At 37.8% G+C, this 17527-nt stretch overlaps 2 protein-coding genes across 5 annotated transcripts in view; one reads left to right on the forward strand and one right to left on the reverse strand.

The window, feature by feature from the left end:
* The window catches only part of KCNK13 (potassium two pore domain channel subfamily K member 13), a 235201-nt gene that overhangs the window by 24157 nt on the left and 193517 nt on the right, over positions 1-17527 (reverse strand). The gene's annotated exons all lie outside the window — the stretch shown is intronic.
* Positions 8158-12001, forward strand: LOC130456299 (myotrophin-like). The gene has a single exon (XM_056810535.1). The coding sequence runs from the start codon at positions 8190-8192 to the stop codon at positions 8814-8816; it is 627 nt and encodes a 208-aa protein (XP_056666513.1). The 5' UTR covers positions 8158-8189; the 3' UTR covers positions 8817-12001.

The raw sequence follows: 17527 nt of genomic DNA on the forward strand, positions 1-17527 counted from the left end.
CAATATGCCTTTGTGGTCCTCTTTGAACAGTCAGATGCATGGACAAGGATTGTTGTCTTTCAGCCAGCACCTCATTCCAACAAGGCCACATCCAGAGTTTTTCTTACTCCTTTATCTTATCCTTGAGTGGGTGTGACTTATTCAGTCTCTAACTCTTGTCTCTTCCTATTTGGCCACACATTCCCTTAACTTTCCCTTTATATCTACCTAAGCTCATTCAGAATTTAAATGAACAATTGTATTACTAGATGAATAGTAATTAATCACATCTAGAACAAACTGCACGTTCTACTCTTGTTCCAGGTCCAACATAACTAAGTCCAGAAAAATTAAGGTCAGTCACTTTTTCTCCCTAACTAAGGGAGGCTGAATCACTGAAACCTTGGAAGTGAATATGTGGCTATAAATAGTGTGTGTGTTGACTGCAGCATGGGATAGAAGGAGACACAACTTAATCTTAAAAAATAGTCATGGCAGCTTGGAGTCCAGGAGGCTCCTTTTGCTCATGTTGAAATCTGTTCCTGCTTTACTTCCCACCAGCAATTTGAATTTTTTTTCCCTCTCGCTGTGGTCAGACTATTCATTGGGAGACAAATAAAACAAAAGTATTCTTGCCTCCATTCTATGATTCTGACATGCTCACATAACTCTTTAGAAGTTGAGGGTTTTCTTAGCAAGAATTTTTTTTTTAAATAGGGTTAAAAAACTTGCCCAGGGTTCTACAGGTAGAAAATATCTGAGGCCAGATTTGAATTTAGGAAGAAAAGTCTTCCTGATTCCAAGCCCAGTACTCAATCCACAGAAGCACCTAACTACCTCTTTAAGCATTTTCAAATGTCAAGGACATATATTTGAGTGCCCCCACAGCTACAGCTCTCTGTGCCTTAGATGTATTGTGCCTGCTTGAGGTGGTAGAAGAATGGGATTGAGCAGTGACTTGTTTGACAGTCACCCCTGTCCATGGTCCTGACTCATTACATTTTCACAAACTAGCACCCAGAACACACACCTTGATACAGTCATAACAGTGAGAGGATAGATGCAGGGGGTAGTGGGAGGATCTTCACAGCTGAATTTCTTGTGCTTTTCCTCTCATTTCTTTTTTTTGTCAGCAGTTTGATCCTTTGTTTTTCCTCTGAACTCTCAAAAAAAAAAACAACAACAACTTGACTCTTCTCTTGTTATTCCCTTTTTTATTTCTGTGCATTAAACCTTCCCACCCTTTGTTTCACAACATATGATGGGGTCTCAGAAGTTGTTACAGAATCCAAAAACAAAATGCACTCTGATTTTTAAGAAAGATTCATGGAAAATCATTCCATTTAAACTATTAGATAGTTTTAGAAACTAGTGTTTGAATTAGTTCTCCCCACCCTTTAGCCATTCTTTTTGCCATATGGACAACATTCTGTTGTAGACAGATTTTATCTGAAAACTATTTCAGATTGGAATATTGTGTTCTACAGTTATTCATCAAATAGGCAAAAATGCAGCTAGATGACTCAGTAGATGAGAGTGCTAGACATGGAGTTAGGAGAACTTGAGTTCAAATTTGGATTTTATTAGCTGTGTGATCCTGGACAAGTCATTTAATCTATGTTAGCCTTAATCCACTGAAGAATGAATTCCACTCTTTGCCAAGAAAATTCTATGGACAGTATAGGTGTGTTATGGCCCACAAGATCACAGAATGAGACATGACTGAACAGCTGAACAATGAAGCAGGAAGAAGTCATGATCACTTTGGTTCTTTCAGGAAAGGGCTACTCTCTATAGACATGTGGCATCTGATGCCCAGAAGAGAAGTCTATAAATAAGTCATCCTGGAGGAAGCAGGAAAAGGAAGAGTATACCTCAGATTAGTAAAGTAAAGGAAGAGTATACCTCAGATTAGTAAAGTAAAAGCTTAGGTTAGATGATTTGATTGACATTTACTTTCAGGTCATCTATCTCTACTTCTTTGGTTCAACTATGAAGAAGTACTAAGTAGCCATGGTCTCTCTAACTCACAATACTGTGGGGTAGGTAGAAAAATTATTAATATCCCATTGAAGAACCTGAGGTTAAAAAGACTAGAATGAATTAATTGAAAATTTAAACAACCAGAAAAAGGTCAAAACTAGATTTCAGATTCAGGTATCCATAGCCTAGATTCCTCTGTTTATAATTTCTGGGGTAAAGGCATTCAAATATGGAAGAGAGGGGAAGAAATGATATTAAATTATCAACATTTCCATTTCTTTTTCCCAATGTGTCATATAAGCTCCCTATGATAGTTATTCATTTGTAGCAATCTCTTCCCATTATATTTCCCCCTTCACTATTCTCATTTTTTTTTCCTCTGGTTTCCATAATACTTGGAAATCTGAATCAAGTGAATAATGGTTAACAATTTTCACAAATCAGTGAGGTACTTTTTCAGAGAGCAGTATTTGGGTCTTTGCAGGTTTTAGACACATACTAGCTTTGTGACCCTGGTCAAGTCACTTAACCCTGTTCTCCTCAGTTTCCTCAACTATAAAATAAGCTAGATAGATGCAAAAATCTTAAATAGGAAACTATAAGCAAATTAGGCGAACACAGAATAGTATACTTCTCAGATCTTTGGGAAAGGAAAGCCTTTAAAACCAAACAAGAGCTAGAAAAAAATCACAAAATGTAAAATCAATAATTTTGATTAAATCAAATTAAAAAGTTTTTGTACAAACAAAACTAATGCATCCAAAATTATAAGGGAAGCAACAAATTGGGAAACAATCTTCATTACAAAAATCTCTGACAAAGGTCTAATTACCCAAATTTATAAAGAGCTAAACCAGTTGTACAAAAAATTGAGCCATTCTCCAATTGAAAAATGTACAAGAGACATAAATAGGCAATTTGCAGTTAAAGAAATCAAAACTATTAATAAGCACATGAAAAGTGTTCTAAATCTCTTATAATCAGAGAAATCCAATCAAAACAACTCTGAGGTATCACCTCACACGTAGCAGATTGGCCAACATGACAACAAAGGAAATGTAATGAATGTTGGAGGGGGTATGGCAAAGTTGGGACATTAATGCTGGTGGAGTTGTGAATTGATCCAACAATTCTGGAGGAGGGCAATTTGGAACTATGCCCAAAGGGTGCTAAAAGACAGTCTGCCCTTTAATCCAGCCATAGCACTGCTGGGTTTGTACTCCAAAAAGATGGTACAATCGAATGTAATGGACTTCTCCATTAGTGGCAATGCAATGACCCTGAACAACTCGGAGGAATCTACTAGAAAAACCACTATCCACATCCAGAGGAAACACTATGGGAGTAAAAACACTGAAGAAAAACTATTGCTTGAATACATGGGTCAAAGGGTTATAGCTGGGGATGTAGACTCTAAATGAATATCCTAGTGTAAACAAAAACATGGAAATAGGTTCTGATCAAGGACAGAAGTAATACCCAATCAAATTGCGTGTTGGCTGTGGGAAGAGTAGGTGGATGGGAGGGAGGGAAATAATGTAATTATTATAACCAAGGAATAATGTTCCAAATTGACTAAATAAACTTATTCAAATGGAAAAAATGGGTAATTCTGATTACATTTTAAAAGATTTTATATAAAAAATTAATATAGCCAAGATTAGAAGGAAAGCAGAAAATGTAAGGGAAAAAATTTAGTTTCAAAAATAGAAGTCTTATATCTCAAATGTATAGAGAACTTTGGTTCTCTATTTATAAATTTATAAAAATCTGGCATGAGGGAATCTAGATATTCCAAAGGATTGAAATCGAAGCCTAGAAAAGATAGGTTCTGAGTTCAAATGAGGTCTCAGAGAGTTTCTTGCTGTTTCACCCTAGGAAGCCACTCAACCTTGGTTGTTCTATCAGTTACTAAGTCTTTCATACATTTGTCTGTTCAAATTTAATTGTTATTTCATTTCCATTACTTTGACCATGATTATTATTTTCAAATGTAATGTCAGCTTCATTTTCATTAAATTTTGTATTTTCTATATCAGTCATTGTAGGATGGAAAGTTTCAGCTGCAGGATTCAAATTAGATGTTTTTTTCTATGGAGATCTGTGCTATATAACTATTTGAAGAATTAACTGAGTTTTGTGGGATTTTGTTATGCAAATCTGTGAATATTCTACAATGTGGAAGAAATCTCATAGCCTGGTAATTATATAACATATGCATAATTGCAAAACACAAAATTCACACTGATATATATAAATTTATGTGGAAAATTCAAAGAGACAAAGAAATTTCTCATCTACATAAGTTTGCACAGAAATCAAGAACAATGTATTATATTTGTACATATTTAAATCTGTATAGATATAGCTTATGTATATATGTGAGTACTAATAAACTAACTATATTAGAATAATTTGTTAATGGTCTAATAACTAAATAAAATTTTACATCTTCATTAACAGTAACCTCATTGGTAACAGTACATTTATGCTTTGATTTTCTGCTACAGTGATTCTGCTGTAGGGAATTGAAATTTTGTTTCTCTGTATCTCTTACTAACTCTTTTTCTGACTTTTTCTTTCACAAAATTCAATCCCTGAGCCCAATCTGCACTGAAAAAGGTTTTCCAAGAATATTTTGACTTGATTTCTACTTTTTTCATGTGTGGTTACTATACAAGCTTTCTCTAAGTCTCCTATCATAATTGTTATTTGAGAAATGTTTTTAACTTGTGGTTTGTTACTTAGTTTGTATTTCTCATCACTCACAGATTTAATTTCTTGCACCCCCTTTTCACTATTTCTTATCTATTTTCTCCTAAGTTTAACAACAGTCTGTCTTTCACTATTTTCTCTATCTCCATGTACCAAACTAAATACATTATAATCCTGGCTTCATAATTCTCTCCTAAACATTTCAGCATATTTGGGCTTATTTCCTGATTTTATAGATTCTTTCATTCTCTGCAAATGTATTGCATGTTGAATGTATTTCAACGTACAATGATCACAACATGTAGGCCTTTGCTTATTATATTTTACTTTTGTATTTTTGTTATTATTAACTTCATATTTCTTTTTTAGAAATCAGTCTTTGATCAGGTATCCTATCTTATGGCAGAAAAAAACATTGCCTAGTCTCTCTCTGCACATTTCTTGACTTATAAACAGGTTTGGGGTATGTTCTAACAGTATTCAACTTCTTAATTTCCTCAATTTCCTTGTCTCTTAAATTTTTCTGTGATTGTGGGGTTTTCCTTAATGGACTTCCCTGACCAGCAGGGTCCCACAAGGGAAGGGGCTCACCTTTGTGATGGGACCGGAGGAGAGGTAGGAACCGAGAACCAGGGTGGAAATGAAAGACATGGACAAGTCAGTGGTTGGATAGGGCAGGCAAACCCTATGATACTCCCTTTGATAGGAGAGTATGAGTACAAAGGAACAGGAGGTGGAGGAGGAGATTAAGATAGGAAATGCAGGCCGAGATGGTTACAGCCTCGGGGAAGGAGAAGGTCAAGAGGAGAGAGAGACATAGTCATTGAGGAGCCCAGTGGAGCTCCATGGAAGGGGAGAAAGGCCAAGAGGCAAGAGGAAGTTCATGGGATTGCCTCTGGATTTTATTCCTGTCCTGCTTGGGCGGTACTCCCAAGCACATAGTAACCACATCACAAAGTATAGACAATTAAGATTGGGTGGCAAGGTAGAGGGAACACCTTTGGGCGTGTAGATTGCAAACCGCCACTTTCCCGGGGAATTGAGTCCGAGCATTTTAATGAGTTTGTCTTAGCCAAGGGCTGCATGGCCAGTTCAAGGTTACATTCACAAACCTCATAGGTATAACCTTATGCTTGGAGACACAGTAATTATACAGTTATTTATATTTCATAGATGTGAATATGCTTGGGATGCTACAGTGATTCTTCCAATTTTTCTGTAAATCTGCTACCTGTTTACTTTGATCTCAAATATATATGATGCAGCATCTTGTAAGTCAATTAAACTTACAGTATCATATTTAGGAAAATAATGCTTGAAAAAAATTTTAGATGTAGTGTTTCTATACCCATTATAGCTTCAGCCATCTCAGAAAGGTGATCAATAAAGGAAACTGGATATTCTCCTTTATTTTGAACCAATCTGTTACATTTTCCCCATGCATTTGATTTTCAGCAACACATTTTTATGACTTGGAGCAAGTCCTCCCTGCATTTCCTCAGGTAGTTCATGCTGATGGGATTAGAGATATCAAAGTCTTCCCTTTGCTCCTCTGTAGGCAGTTAGGCAGTTTCTGACTTGTCTTATCAATGAACTGACAATGTTCATGGGGGCTAAAAAGTTCTGCCAAAAGAAATTCCACATCCTGAAAACTGGGTTCAAAAATTCAGAAAGCATGTTTCAGTTCCTTATTAGTTTTATAGGACTAATCGATAAACTTTTGGAACCTTTTCTTCAGGGAATCTAATTCCTGGGTAGTAAACTATCTATGAACCTTTGAGTATAACACACCAGCTGTGTTAGAAATCTTGGAAATGAATTTGAGTGGAAGGATTTTCTCAGCTTCACTATTTGCCTTAGTGTTATTGTAACTGTCATTGCCCTGTGCACTGAATTTTGCTTTCTTAGCCTTTCTGTTGGGTGCATTTATCTGCCTGACCATTTCCATTATCCTTTATCTGATCTAGCTCTTTTTCCTTCAGGAATTCTTCAAACATGTTCTTAACTAATGTCTCCAAGTTTGTATCCACTACCATGATCTGTGCTGTTGTTTTAGGGAACACACATCTGTAATGTTTTTTAAGGTAGGTCATAGTCTGTATTGTAGCCATGGAAATGATGTAGATCCGTGTCAGAATTTGCCAGAGAATTGTTTCTTTTTGAAATGGCACGTTAAGTATAAACATAGTGGTGTTGCTTATGTATTCTACAGAATCTACAATCATATTTGTCATTTTGCTATATAAGATATTATAAATCCAACAGCCTGCAATATCTGCCAGTACAACTACCCCACAGATCACTTGCTTAAACATCTTTGTCTTCAGGAATTGTGAAGTTCAGTCCCATCTGGGGTGCCAAATTGTAATAAGGGACTATTTTGATTGGTAATTGATAACTAAAGATCAGGCAGTTATCTTCTTTCTTTTGCTTTCCCTCCTTCCTCTCTTCCTCCTTTCCTCCCTCTTCCTCTCTTCTCCTCCCTCTTTCCTCCCTCCTTCCTAGTGTTTCTCCTTCCGGTTTCTCTAAATCAACTCATGGGTGAGTTTATAATATTTCAAATGAAATACTTTTCTCTTCTTTATCTTAAATAAAAGGATTTATTGGGGAAGACAGGGAAGGATAAGGATATGGAAGGAAAGAGGATGTGGGGGCTTCCCTATCACTAGGATGAGTCTTAGATTAGAGGATGGTGGAATATAGTTCAATTGAGAGAAATGGCTGATGGGTCTGGAAGTTCAGTCACTATCACATCAGAAGAAATCAGAGAGAGAAGAGAGAGAGAGAGAGAGAGAGAGAGAGAGAGAGAGAGAGAGAGAGAGAGAGAGAGAGAGAGAGAGAGAGAGAGAGAGAGAGAGAGCTGGACTTTGTCCTTCGGTCTTCTGTCTTCAAAGCCAAAAGACAACCTCTCCTTTCTGTCTTCAAGGTTAAAGACATAACCCTTCAGTTGGTCTGTTCCCTTCTTCAGCTGCTTCTCCCAGTAACATTCCAAAAAGAATATTCTCATTTGAATGACAGGTCTCAGCTGCTCCAAATTCTTGTTGCATGCTTTCCCATTTTCTCTCTTCCACACCACTCAACCCCTATTACTTAGCCCTTTCCACAATTCTGTCTTGAAACTATTATAGGTAAAGTTAAGTGTGTGCAAAGAGCAGAGGCAGACTGACAGCAGAGAAAGAAATTCAAGAATTATACTGGGGAAGAGTTAATTAGCTTATTCTGGGATTCATTCTCTCTTTACCTGGAAAGGGACTGGATACCTACCTTTGCTGGTTGTGATATATCTGGACTTCTCCATCCTACCTGCTTCCCTGTACCTGATTGAACCATCTGTTGAGCTTCTTAAGTGATCCTGGCCAACTGAGTCATCTGTCTGTGAGATTCTGGTTGAGATCCTGTTGGATCCAAACCATGCCCTGCCTAGCCACTTAACTACCTCCATTACCACCAAAAGGAAGGTTTGTTTTGAACTAGTGTGGGATATTTAAATTAGATCTGAGGACTGTGGGAGCATGAACCGGAAGTGGAAGGTGATCCTCCCTTTCCACACGGATTCTGTCGCGGCCCCCAGCTCTGAGAGAACTTTACTCCTCCTGGCTCCCGTTGCCGTTTTATCCGACTGCCTTGGCCAGCAGCCCTCCTGTGCCACCCTCTGCCCAGGCTTCCTGCGGCCGCTCTCCGCTCCCCTCCCAACGCCGCTGCCTTCGTTTCTCACCCTCCTTCCCTCAGCCTCGACCGCCGCCTTCTTTCCCTCTCTCCATCCGGCCAGCCCCGCTGCAGTGATGTGCGACAAGGAATTCATGTGGGCTTTGAAAAATGGAGACCTGGATGAGGTGAAAGACTATGTGGCCAAGGGTGAAGATGTCAACCGCACACTAGAAGGTGGTAGGAAGCCTCTTCATTATGCAGCAGATTGTGGGCAGCTTGAAATCCTGGAATTTCTGCTACTGAAAGGAGCTGATATTAATGCTCCAGATAAACATCATATCACCCCTCTTCTGTCTGCAGTATATGAAGGTCACGTTTCCTGTGTGAAACAGCTTCTATCAAAGGGTGCTGATAAAACTGTGAAAGGCCCAGATGGACTAACTGCCTTTGAAGCCACTGACAAGCGGGCAATCAAAGCTCTTCTTCAGTGATGGCTGGATGGACTGATCCATATGGAAGAATGCCTCTCCCGTGGCCTCCCACTGCTGCCTGTCTGTCTGTCACTCTCTATCTGCCAGCTTCTTCAGCTAAATACTTTAAGAGGGTGAGGGGAGAGAGAAATTCATAATAAATCAGACTACCAGAAAAACTATTTTTAGACAGTAAATCCATATGATCAGGACTTTATTGGAATTCCTGATCGTGTCACTCTCATGTTTCTAATAAAATTCAGCTCATGTCCTGTGGAGGGGCAAAAACAAAATATACTGTTTAACATTCAACCTGTGCAGCTCCCTAACTAGTTCTATTAATTAGATTGTGTCGAAAGGTCTGATTATATAAAGGCCTACTTCTATATATTTTGTAGCCCTAACTGTGGAAGCAGTGGTGGCTATTATGTTGTAAACTTGGGGTCCTGAGATAAGCAATTAGCTATAGCCCTCTGCCTTAAGATTGCACTGTAATGGGGATTTCCTGGCCTGGTTAAGTGTTGCCTATGGCTGGTGACCAAATCTTTCCTCAGTAACTTTGATTTAAACAAAGACTCGGTTCAGATGATGAGGGGCATACCCCTAAGTAGCTGGATGACTGGACTTTGAATTTCTCTTCCCTTTCCATGTGGGTTTCATGTGTCCTTAAATAAAACTGACCAGTCTTATTTATAAAAGCTTTGATTTGAGGGTCTGAGGAGAAATAGCATTCCAATATATTCATTTTCTCCTCCAGTTTGAGAAATGTGTATTATGTATGAAACACTTTCAAACTCTTCTAGCAGTGAGCGGGGATTTAAAAGTAGTATAGCCATAAGTTTGTTAGTATTATACAAAAAGAAAGCAAGTTTCCTGGTAGCTGAAGGTTTTCTTCTACTTATTTTTACTTGGAATTTTTCTTTGAAATCAATTTTATTTGAAGAATCAAGGAACATAACTTAAACACCTTCCCCATTCCTACATTGGATGTTGATTACTTATTGTACCATGCTAGGGTGGGGCTTAAGATTTGGGTAAATTTGATTTGATCCAGTCTCCTCAAACATAATTTGTTACCAAATATCTCTAAGTTTTTGCTGGACATGTGGCAACCCACATTGTAGTTTCCTATTTTAAAATCATGTGTCACAAAGAGTATGATACACTTTAAAAATGATTCTGTACATTTAGAAATAAGTACTCAATTACAGTGTTTTTATAACTTGAAGAAAATATTGTATACATTACATATTTGTTTCATGAGCATTATGGCAAAATAAAATTAATATCTAATTTTAATATCTTTCATTTAAATAATGACAAAAATCAGAACTGTGCACTAAACAGAAACATCCAGATAAGTATAATTTACTAATAAATGTTAGATTTTTTTCATCCAATTTACACGATTTTGAATGTACCTCAGATTTTTTTAAAGGCCTTCCTTGCATTCAGATTGTGGGATGGGAACAATTTAATAAAGATTTTTATACATAGTGCAGCATCCTTCCAGAGAATTAAAGAACAACCAGCCTGGCTAATACCAAATCATACTAAACAGTTGCTTGATTGATTAAGTGTAGTGGGTTTTTTTAATTCAATGTTCCTTCCTCTCCTCCCTAAGTAATTCCACCCCCTTCCTACTTCCACACCCAGTCCAACCCATGATTTCTTATTCTGAGAAGCCAATCACTGAATAGTTGTTTTAAAATGACAAATATATTTGGATAATTTTTCTGTCTTAATACAACCTTTTTATATTTACTGAGCATTTATTAATCAGGGCTGGCCTACATCACTGAACTAAAATTGTGATGCCGTTATTAAATTGTAGGGTACTCAGGCCATTTTAGTTCTGCTAAAGTAGTACAGTGTGTGTGGGTTTGGGTTCTATTACCATAATTCTATTTAAAGGCTTAGAACTTAACCTTTACAGAGTTTCCCCTTTACCTTTCAAAGTGTTTCATTGTAGTTGACTATTGCAGTACAATGTGCATTGTACTCTTTCCCAGGCCTTATGATTTACTCAGTCATTGTGGTATATAAAACTATTTGATGCTTTGTACAAGTTATCCTTTTTCTTGTAATTCAGTAAAGGCAGTTTTGCCATTCCACCTTCCCTTTTACCATCTTGTAAGCAAGCTCCATCATCATGAAGAGCTCCCTTGCTAAGACAACAGTGTTGTAGAATAAATTCTACTGACCAACAGAGATGGTTTGGGGTTTCTTTTTACTTTTCCTTCTTAACTAACCTCATTGTTTATAATGTATCTCTGAACTTCTTTGGCAGAGGAATTGACAACAATTTAACATTAATATTTTGGGGTAAAAAAAAAGCTAAAACTGTATCTTTTTTTTTTTTGCACTACATGCATCAGCAAAAGGTCAAATTAACATTTTTGTCTTCTTAAAGTAAAATTAAGCATCTCAGAAAGGTATCTTGCATTTTCTTGAGTTTTCTATTCTTTCAGTTCCTTTTCTGGTCTCAAGTAAAAACATACAGGTGGCTTACTTTTGCCTCACACCAGCACATCAGTGAAGTGTCAAATTACACCCACCACACCTAGACAGATTGCTATGGACTTGGAAATTCAGACAGTCCCCATCCCTCTTTTCCTTTACATACCCATATATTTCTCCTATGCACAGCACACTTTCCTAAATTCTAGTTGTGCACAAAGGACAGGTAGATAGAATATGTGGAAGCTGCTGACAAGTAGGCCATTCATTCATTATTGTTTTCACCAAACTGGTTAGATTTAAAGACCTATAAATACTGAGTTTTACATCCTCTGCATCTTCTACTTTGTTATACATTTGAATCTTAAATTGAGCTGCTACCTTCTCCCATGCAATATGTCCGCATGAGTGTATTAGAAGAAGCTGGTGAGAGTGCACTCCCACATAAGCAATTGCAGTGTTTTGCATGCTAAATAAGTAAATAAATGAAACTGTCCTAATTCTATTTTGTAAATGGAGAAACAATCATATCTTTCTAAACAGTAATAAAATAAAAATTTAAAGAACTAGTGCTTTTGTGCATTTTGATATATCTGAGTTCATTTTTCCACAATGTAATTCTTTTGACAGTTAGGTTTCTCATATTATCCTAGTTCATTAAACATCAGAATGCTAAATAATACTGTGTTTAAGTTTTGTGTTGCAAGAACAAATGGAATAAACTTGAATTGTGCTACAAAAAAAAATTAGATCTGGGACCCTAGATAAATAGGTGAGTGTAGTGTAGCTGATTCCAAGAAGATTCCTGGTGGCAGGACATTTAGACCTTGTGGGATTTAGATAGATACGTTTAGCTTAAGGTTTCCAATTACCTTTTTATCTTTCCTTAGTTAAAATTAAACAACTTTTATATAACATCTTAGTGGGTGTGTGTCTTCTCAGGGTCTGGCTCTGTCAGATCTGTGCTTGAATGACCTTCCCAGAACCAAGGTTTTACTTCTGATACTGGCCTAAATACCATTATATCCCACCCCCCAAAACTCCTTCTATTTACTTCAGAATCAATACACAACATTCATTGCAAGATGGAAAGAATGGCTTTTTTTAAAGGAAGACGGAAGGAAATTTGTAAGAATATCAGCCATTTCTCCAATCATATATGAACAGAGTTTTGGGGATGAAGAAATCAAAGCTCTATATAACTACATAAAAATGGTCTAAATCATTATTGATTAGAGAAATGCAAATTAAAACTAAGATATCAACTCACACCAACAAAATTGGTTAAAATATAACAAAAGTAAAATGACAAATGTTGAAGTGAATATGGAAAAATGGGGACTCAGTAATCATACCTGGGAATGAGAATTGGATGATTTCATTCATAAAAGGTAGGGACTAAGAAATATTTAAACAAGAATTGATGCAAATTTTTGGAAGGAAGGAAGGCAGAAAATATAGTGCAGAGATGAAAAGGTTTGTGACTAAAAATCCCTATTGGCAGCCTTGACCAAAAATTGGGGGAAAAAATCCATGCATCAAGCTACTATCTCTATCCTTACTGGATGAAATGAGAAAGGAGATTTGAGAAATGGAATGGTACTGAAAAAGAAGCAGTCTGGAGGAAGTTAGTGGTGGATGGGGCATACCTTAAGCTGAGAAGTTGTATATTGCTAGGAGAGCAGGGAAGAGAATCATTGTAGATTTCTCTGATGAAGGGTATAGTGAATTATTTATTAATTAGCCTAATTAAGAATAGATTGCAGCCAGATAGAGAATTTATGAAGTGATGTGCGAGTTTCCTAAAGATTACTTTAAGATTGCCATGGAATTCTGGGTAGGTCAGAGGAAGAGAATTTCCAGAGTGAAGGGCAGAAGGAAGGCAATTGAAAATAAAGAGACCACTTTTGGGAGAGAGACTCAAAGGTTGGTTGGTATGTCTTTCCTTGGATCATCATTGAGGAATTTGGTGGAGATTGTTTTGGCAAAACACTGTGATATATTCAGAGGAGATTTTGTTAAGAGACCATCAGTTGGAGAAAGTGTCTTAGCTGTTTCCTTGTGGCATTTTCAGGGAAGTATTAGGGCCAGTGAATGGCAGAAGAGAGCAACATTTTTGAATCTACTCAGTAAACTTTCTGTGGCTAGAGAATTTGAAGGAGTTACAACATATTCTTTGAAGAAATATTTAACAAAGAATTAGTTATAAATTAAAAGAGATTAGTCTAGATGGAATTAGGGTTATAGATAGAAAGTTAAGTTAGCTTAAACTTTGGTCAAGGAAGTAGAAAGTCTCTTGTGAGATACATTTGGGCCTGGGTTTATAGGTAGGAAATATTAGATTAGGGTACATATATCAATAAGATATATTATTCCTATTTGTTCATTTCCTTTCCTTTCCCTTTATCTCCAATAGTTAAAGAGGTTTATTGTGAATTCAATCTCCAGCAGATTTCCTTCAACTGCTAGATCCATCATTTTTCCAACTGACTACAGCTGAATTCCTTTAATTTAACAGTCTAATAATATCTACCAATACTTATAACAACTAGTTATACCAATATAGATCAATTAGGGTTTATATTTCCCATAATGGCAGCATAGGAAGAAAAAGGGGAAGAATATTAAAGTTAAGCTAATCTCTTGGGTAAAAAGCCATTGTTTCAACAGATGCCAGGGATAGAAGTGGACTCAGACTTGTACTGCAATCTCTCTCTAAGCTGGACTGAGAATTTGAAGTTGTGAAGGGCTTTTTTCCCTCTGACTACTACCAGCACCACAACCACTGCTAACTAACAATTAATTGTCATTGCAAGTCCATCAAAGAGAAATGTATAAACCAAGATTCTGTGCTATCAGAGCTAACAATAGAGAAAAACAACATTAAGTTGAACAAGTAAACGCCAACATACAATTTCTTGGAGACACAAGGCAACAACTGTCCAAACAAATGACCCCTTCCTTAGTAACTAAATAAGGCAGACTACGTTCTTGAGAACCCTAGTGAACTCTTTACACTCTTGCCTTACACTCTCTTAGCTTTTACATTCTGTATCACTCTCTAACTTTATGTACCTTACCTGACCTCCTTACTATGCCTTAATTACTGTCACTGCAGCTACTTTGTTAATGTGCCACTTAAAATAAAGTCAGTGGAGGAGGCATCCATCAATTCTATGGATGAGATCCAATAAGAATGAAGCACATATTTTCTGGCACCCATCAGGTAGCAAATCCTCTTCAGTCATGAGCAGCTCAACTCACTCTATCCCAAGAGAAGCTTGCTCCAGGCCCCCTTGCTGACTCCTTGCATTGGGGCTTTTTCCTTTCATGTCTGTGCATTCCAGCTTAGCTAAGACTGATTTGAGCCTCCAAGGCTCCTGATTTCCAAGAGGTGCGGTCTTTCCACCATAACTCTGAGTTTGGGGCCATGGGGACACTCTCTCCTTGCTGTGCCTGGGTGCAGGGCACATTGTTCTATGCCTGTTTTAAGGTCAGGCAGAACTCATTCTGCTACTATTCCTGTGTTGTTGTTTTTTTCCTCTTTGGGGCCTTGGCAAAGGGCCCTCCCTGTCCTTCCCTATATGGCAGGCTTCTTCAGCCCTATGGGGTTCCTAACTGGACTGTCTGCTTTCCAACTGGAAAATTTGGATCTACAAGATTTAAGAAATGCCTTATATTATACTGCAATAATGCATGACCTCCATATCTCCTGTAATCTGAAGAATTATGACCAGTAAATCGATCCTGACATTATCATAATGTACTGCAATTGGACTTTTTTGTAAGATGGGTGAAATGGACAGAAATAACTTATATCCTAGGCTTCATGGCACTAGCATAGGACTCAAAACTCAGAGAACAATGCAGGATTTGCTTTACCAGGACAAATTTCTCGCAGATGACCCCCTTTTGACCTCCCCCTTCATACCTGCAAAATCTTCCCTGACAGCCACTGCCCCACTTTCCACTTCACTGGAAGTTTCTGTGCCTCTGTCTGCTCCTACAATAGTCCCTCCCCCCATCAGTTTTCTCCCCTCCTCTCTCTGTTCTCTATCCACAGCTTCTATGTATAGGACGGGATACAATCTCCAATCTTTTACCTACTTTTCTAAGCATCTAGACACAGAAGCTCAGGTATGCCATGCCTGTCTATGAGTAGCCATAACCCTTGCCATGATGGCAGAGGAGGCTGTCAAACTGGGCAGCTCCTTTCGGTTATGAATCTTAAAACTGCTCAAACTCTACTTCAGAAGATTTGATTAATCTATTCCCCATTTTTAACAATGGAGGTACTTGGTCAGGAATGTATTGAGAACTTTTAAAATTACTCCACCCTACTCAGACAGTGCCTCAGGGGAAGATAAAGTTGCAAACTCCTGATTGAACAATGAAAAGTCCCTAACTCATACTTATAGTGAATCTAAAATCTTAAGCTAGGTCTATTTTTAGATCTAATACATAAAAGTGCTCAGTACCTATAAAGGTTAAATTAGTACCTAAAAGGTCAAGCAACTTAGATCGGCTAACATAACAGCTATGGAAAGTAATGAATGCTGGAGGGGATATGGCAAAGTAGGGACACTAATTCATTGCTGGTGGACTTGTGAATTAATCCAACCATTCTGGAGGGCAATTTGGAACTATGCCCAAAGGGCAATAAAAGACTGTCTGCCCTTTGATCCAGCCATAGCACTACTGGGCTTGTACCCCAGAGAGATAATAAGGAAAAAGACTTGTACAAGAATATTCATAGCTGCGCTCTTTGTGGTGGCCAAAAATTGGAAAATGAGGGGATGCCCTTCAATTGGGGAATGGCTGAACAAATTGTGGTATATGTTGGTGATGGAATACTATTGTGCTAAAAGGAATAATAAAGTAGAGGAATTCCATGGAGACTGGAACAACCTTCAGGAAGTGATGCAGAGCGAAAGGAGCAGAACCAGGAAAACATTGTACACAGAGACTGATACATTGTGGTACAATCGAAGGTAATGGACTCCTCCATTAGTGGCAATGCAGTGTCCCTCAACAATCTGCAGGGATCTAAAAAACACTATCCACAAGAAGAAGATAAATTGTGGGAGTAAAAATACTGATGAAAAGCAACTGCTTGACTACAGGGGTGGAGGGGATATGACTGAGGAGAGACTCTAAATGAATACTCTAATGCAAATACCAACAACATGGAAATGGGTTTGAATCAAGAACACATGTGATACCCAGTGGAATTGTGTGTCAGCTGTTGGAGAGGTGGTGGGAGGGGGGAGGGAAGAAAAGAAAATGATCTTTGTTTCCAATGAATAATATTTGGAAATGACCAAATAAAAATTTAAAAAAAAGGTCAAGCAACTTACAAAAGGCAAGCTTAACAAAAGAGGTGTGAAGTACTCAGTAGATTTAATCTAACCAGAGAAGGTAAGAACAAAAGAAGATAAGAACTAAGAATGGGCAGTCCTGGGAAAAAGTGTCTACTGTGATTGGTAGATGTGAAAATTTAGAGGAAGTGACATTAGAGAAAATGTCTTTAAAAGGAAGGGGCTTATTGAGTTGGAGTGAGTTTTTTGGATTGGAAGTTAATTGGAGTTGGAGTTCGGAGGTTTGGAGCTTGCTTGAAGATGATCTTGTGGTGAGTGATAAAGATTGACTCACTCTCCCTTAGGCTCAGGCCTGAGCCATTTGGCCTAGGCTCTTTCTACAATTCTCTCTCTCTCTCTCTCTCTCTCTCTCTCTCTCTCTCTCTCTCTCTCTCTCTCTCTCTCTCTCTCTCTCTCTCTCTCTCTCTTTCCTTCCCCTAATTTCTTTATTTATATTAGTTAAAATTTCCATAAAACCCAGCTGACTTGGGTACTTTCATATTTGGGAATTTTCCCATGGTGACCACTTAATTTTAGATTTTAAATCAAGACACTAAAAATGATCTTTGCCAATGTGGCCAAAATCTTTACAGTTTTGGCAATTCACAGTCTTGGCAAAGCACATTTTCCTGGTTACAAGGTTCAGACCCTATATTGGGTCGAGAGAGTCCTTGAAACAAAAAATCATAGGTAGGTGACCAGCACCAAAATGACAAATGACCAAAGCTTGTTTCTGGACACACTTAAGCTAACCTCGACAGTGTGCCACACCTTGAACCCTGCTACTTTGCTCCCAATTCCAGGACCTGGAACCATGCATGACTGCTAAGAGGTCAAAGATTCTAATTGTTTCAACTGACCTGAAATGAGAGTTACTCCACTAGATAACCCAGACCTTACATGGTACATGGTTGG

The sequence above is a fragment of the Monodelphis domestica genome, chromosome 1 (assembly GCF_027887165.1).
Source record: "Monodelphis domestica isolate mMonDom1 chromosome 1, mMonDom1.pri, whole genome shotgun sequence".
NCBI classification, from domain to species: Eukaryota; Metazoa; Chordata; class Mammalia; order Didelphimorphia; family Didelphidae; genus Monodelphis; species Monodelphis domestica.

Coding starts and splice junctions, on each gene's coding strand:
- LOC130456299 (XM_056810535.1), top strand. CDS start 8,190: ATGAACCGGAAGTGGAAGGTGATCCTCCCTTTCCACACGGATTCTGTC.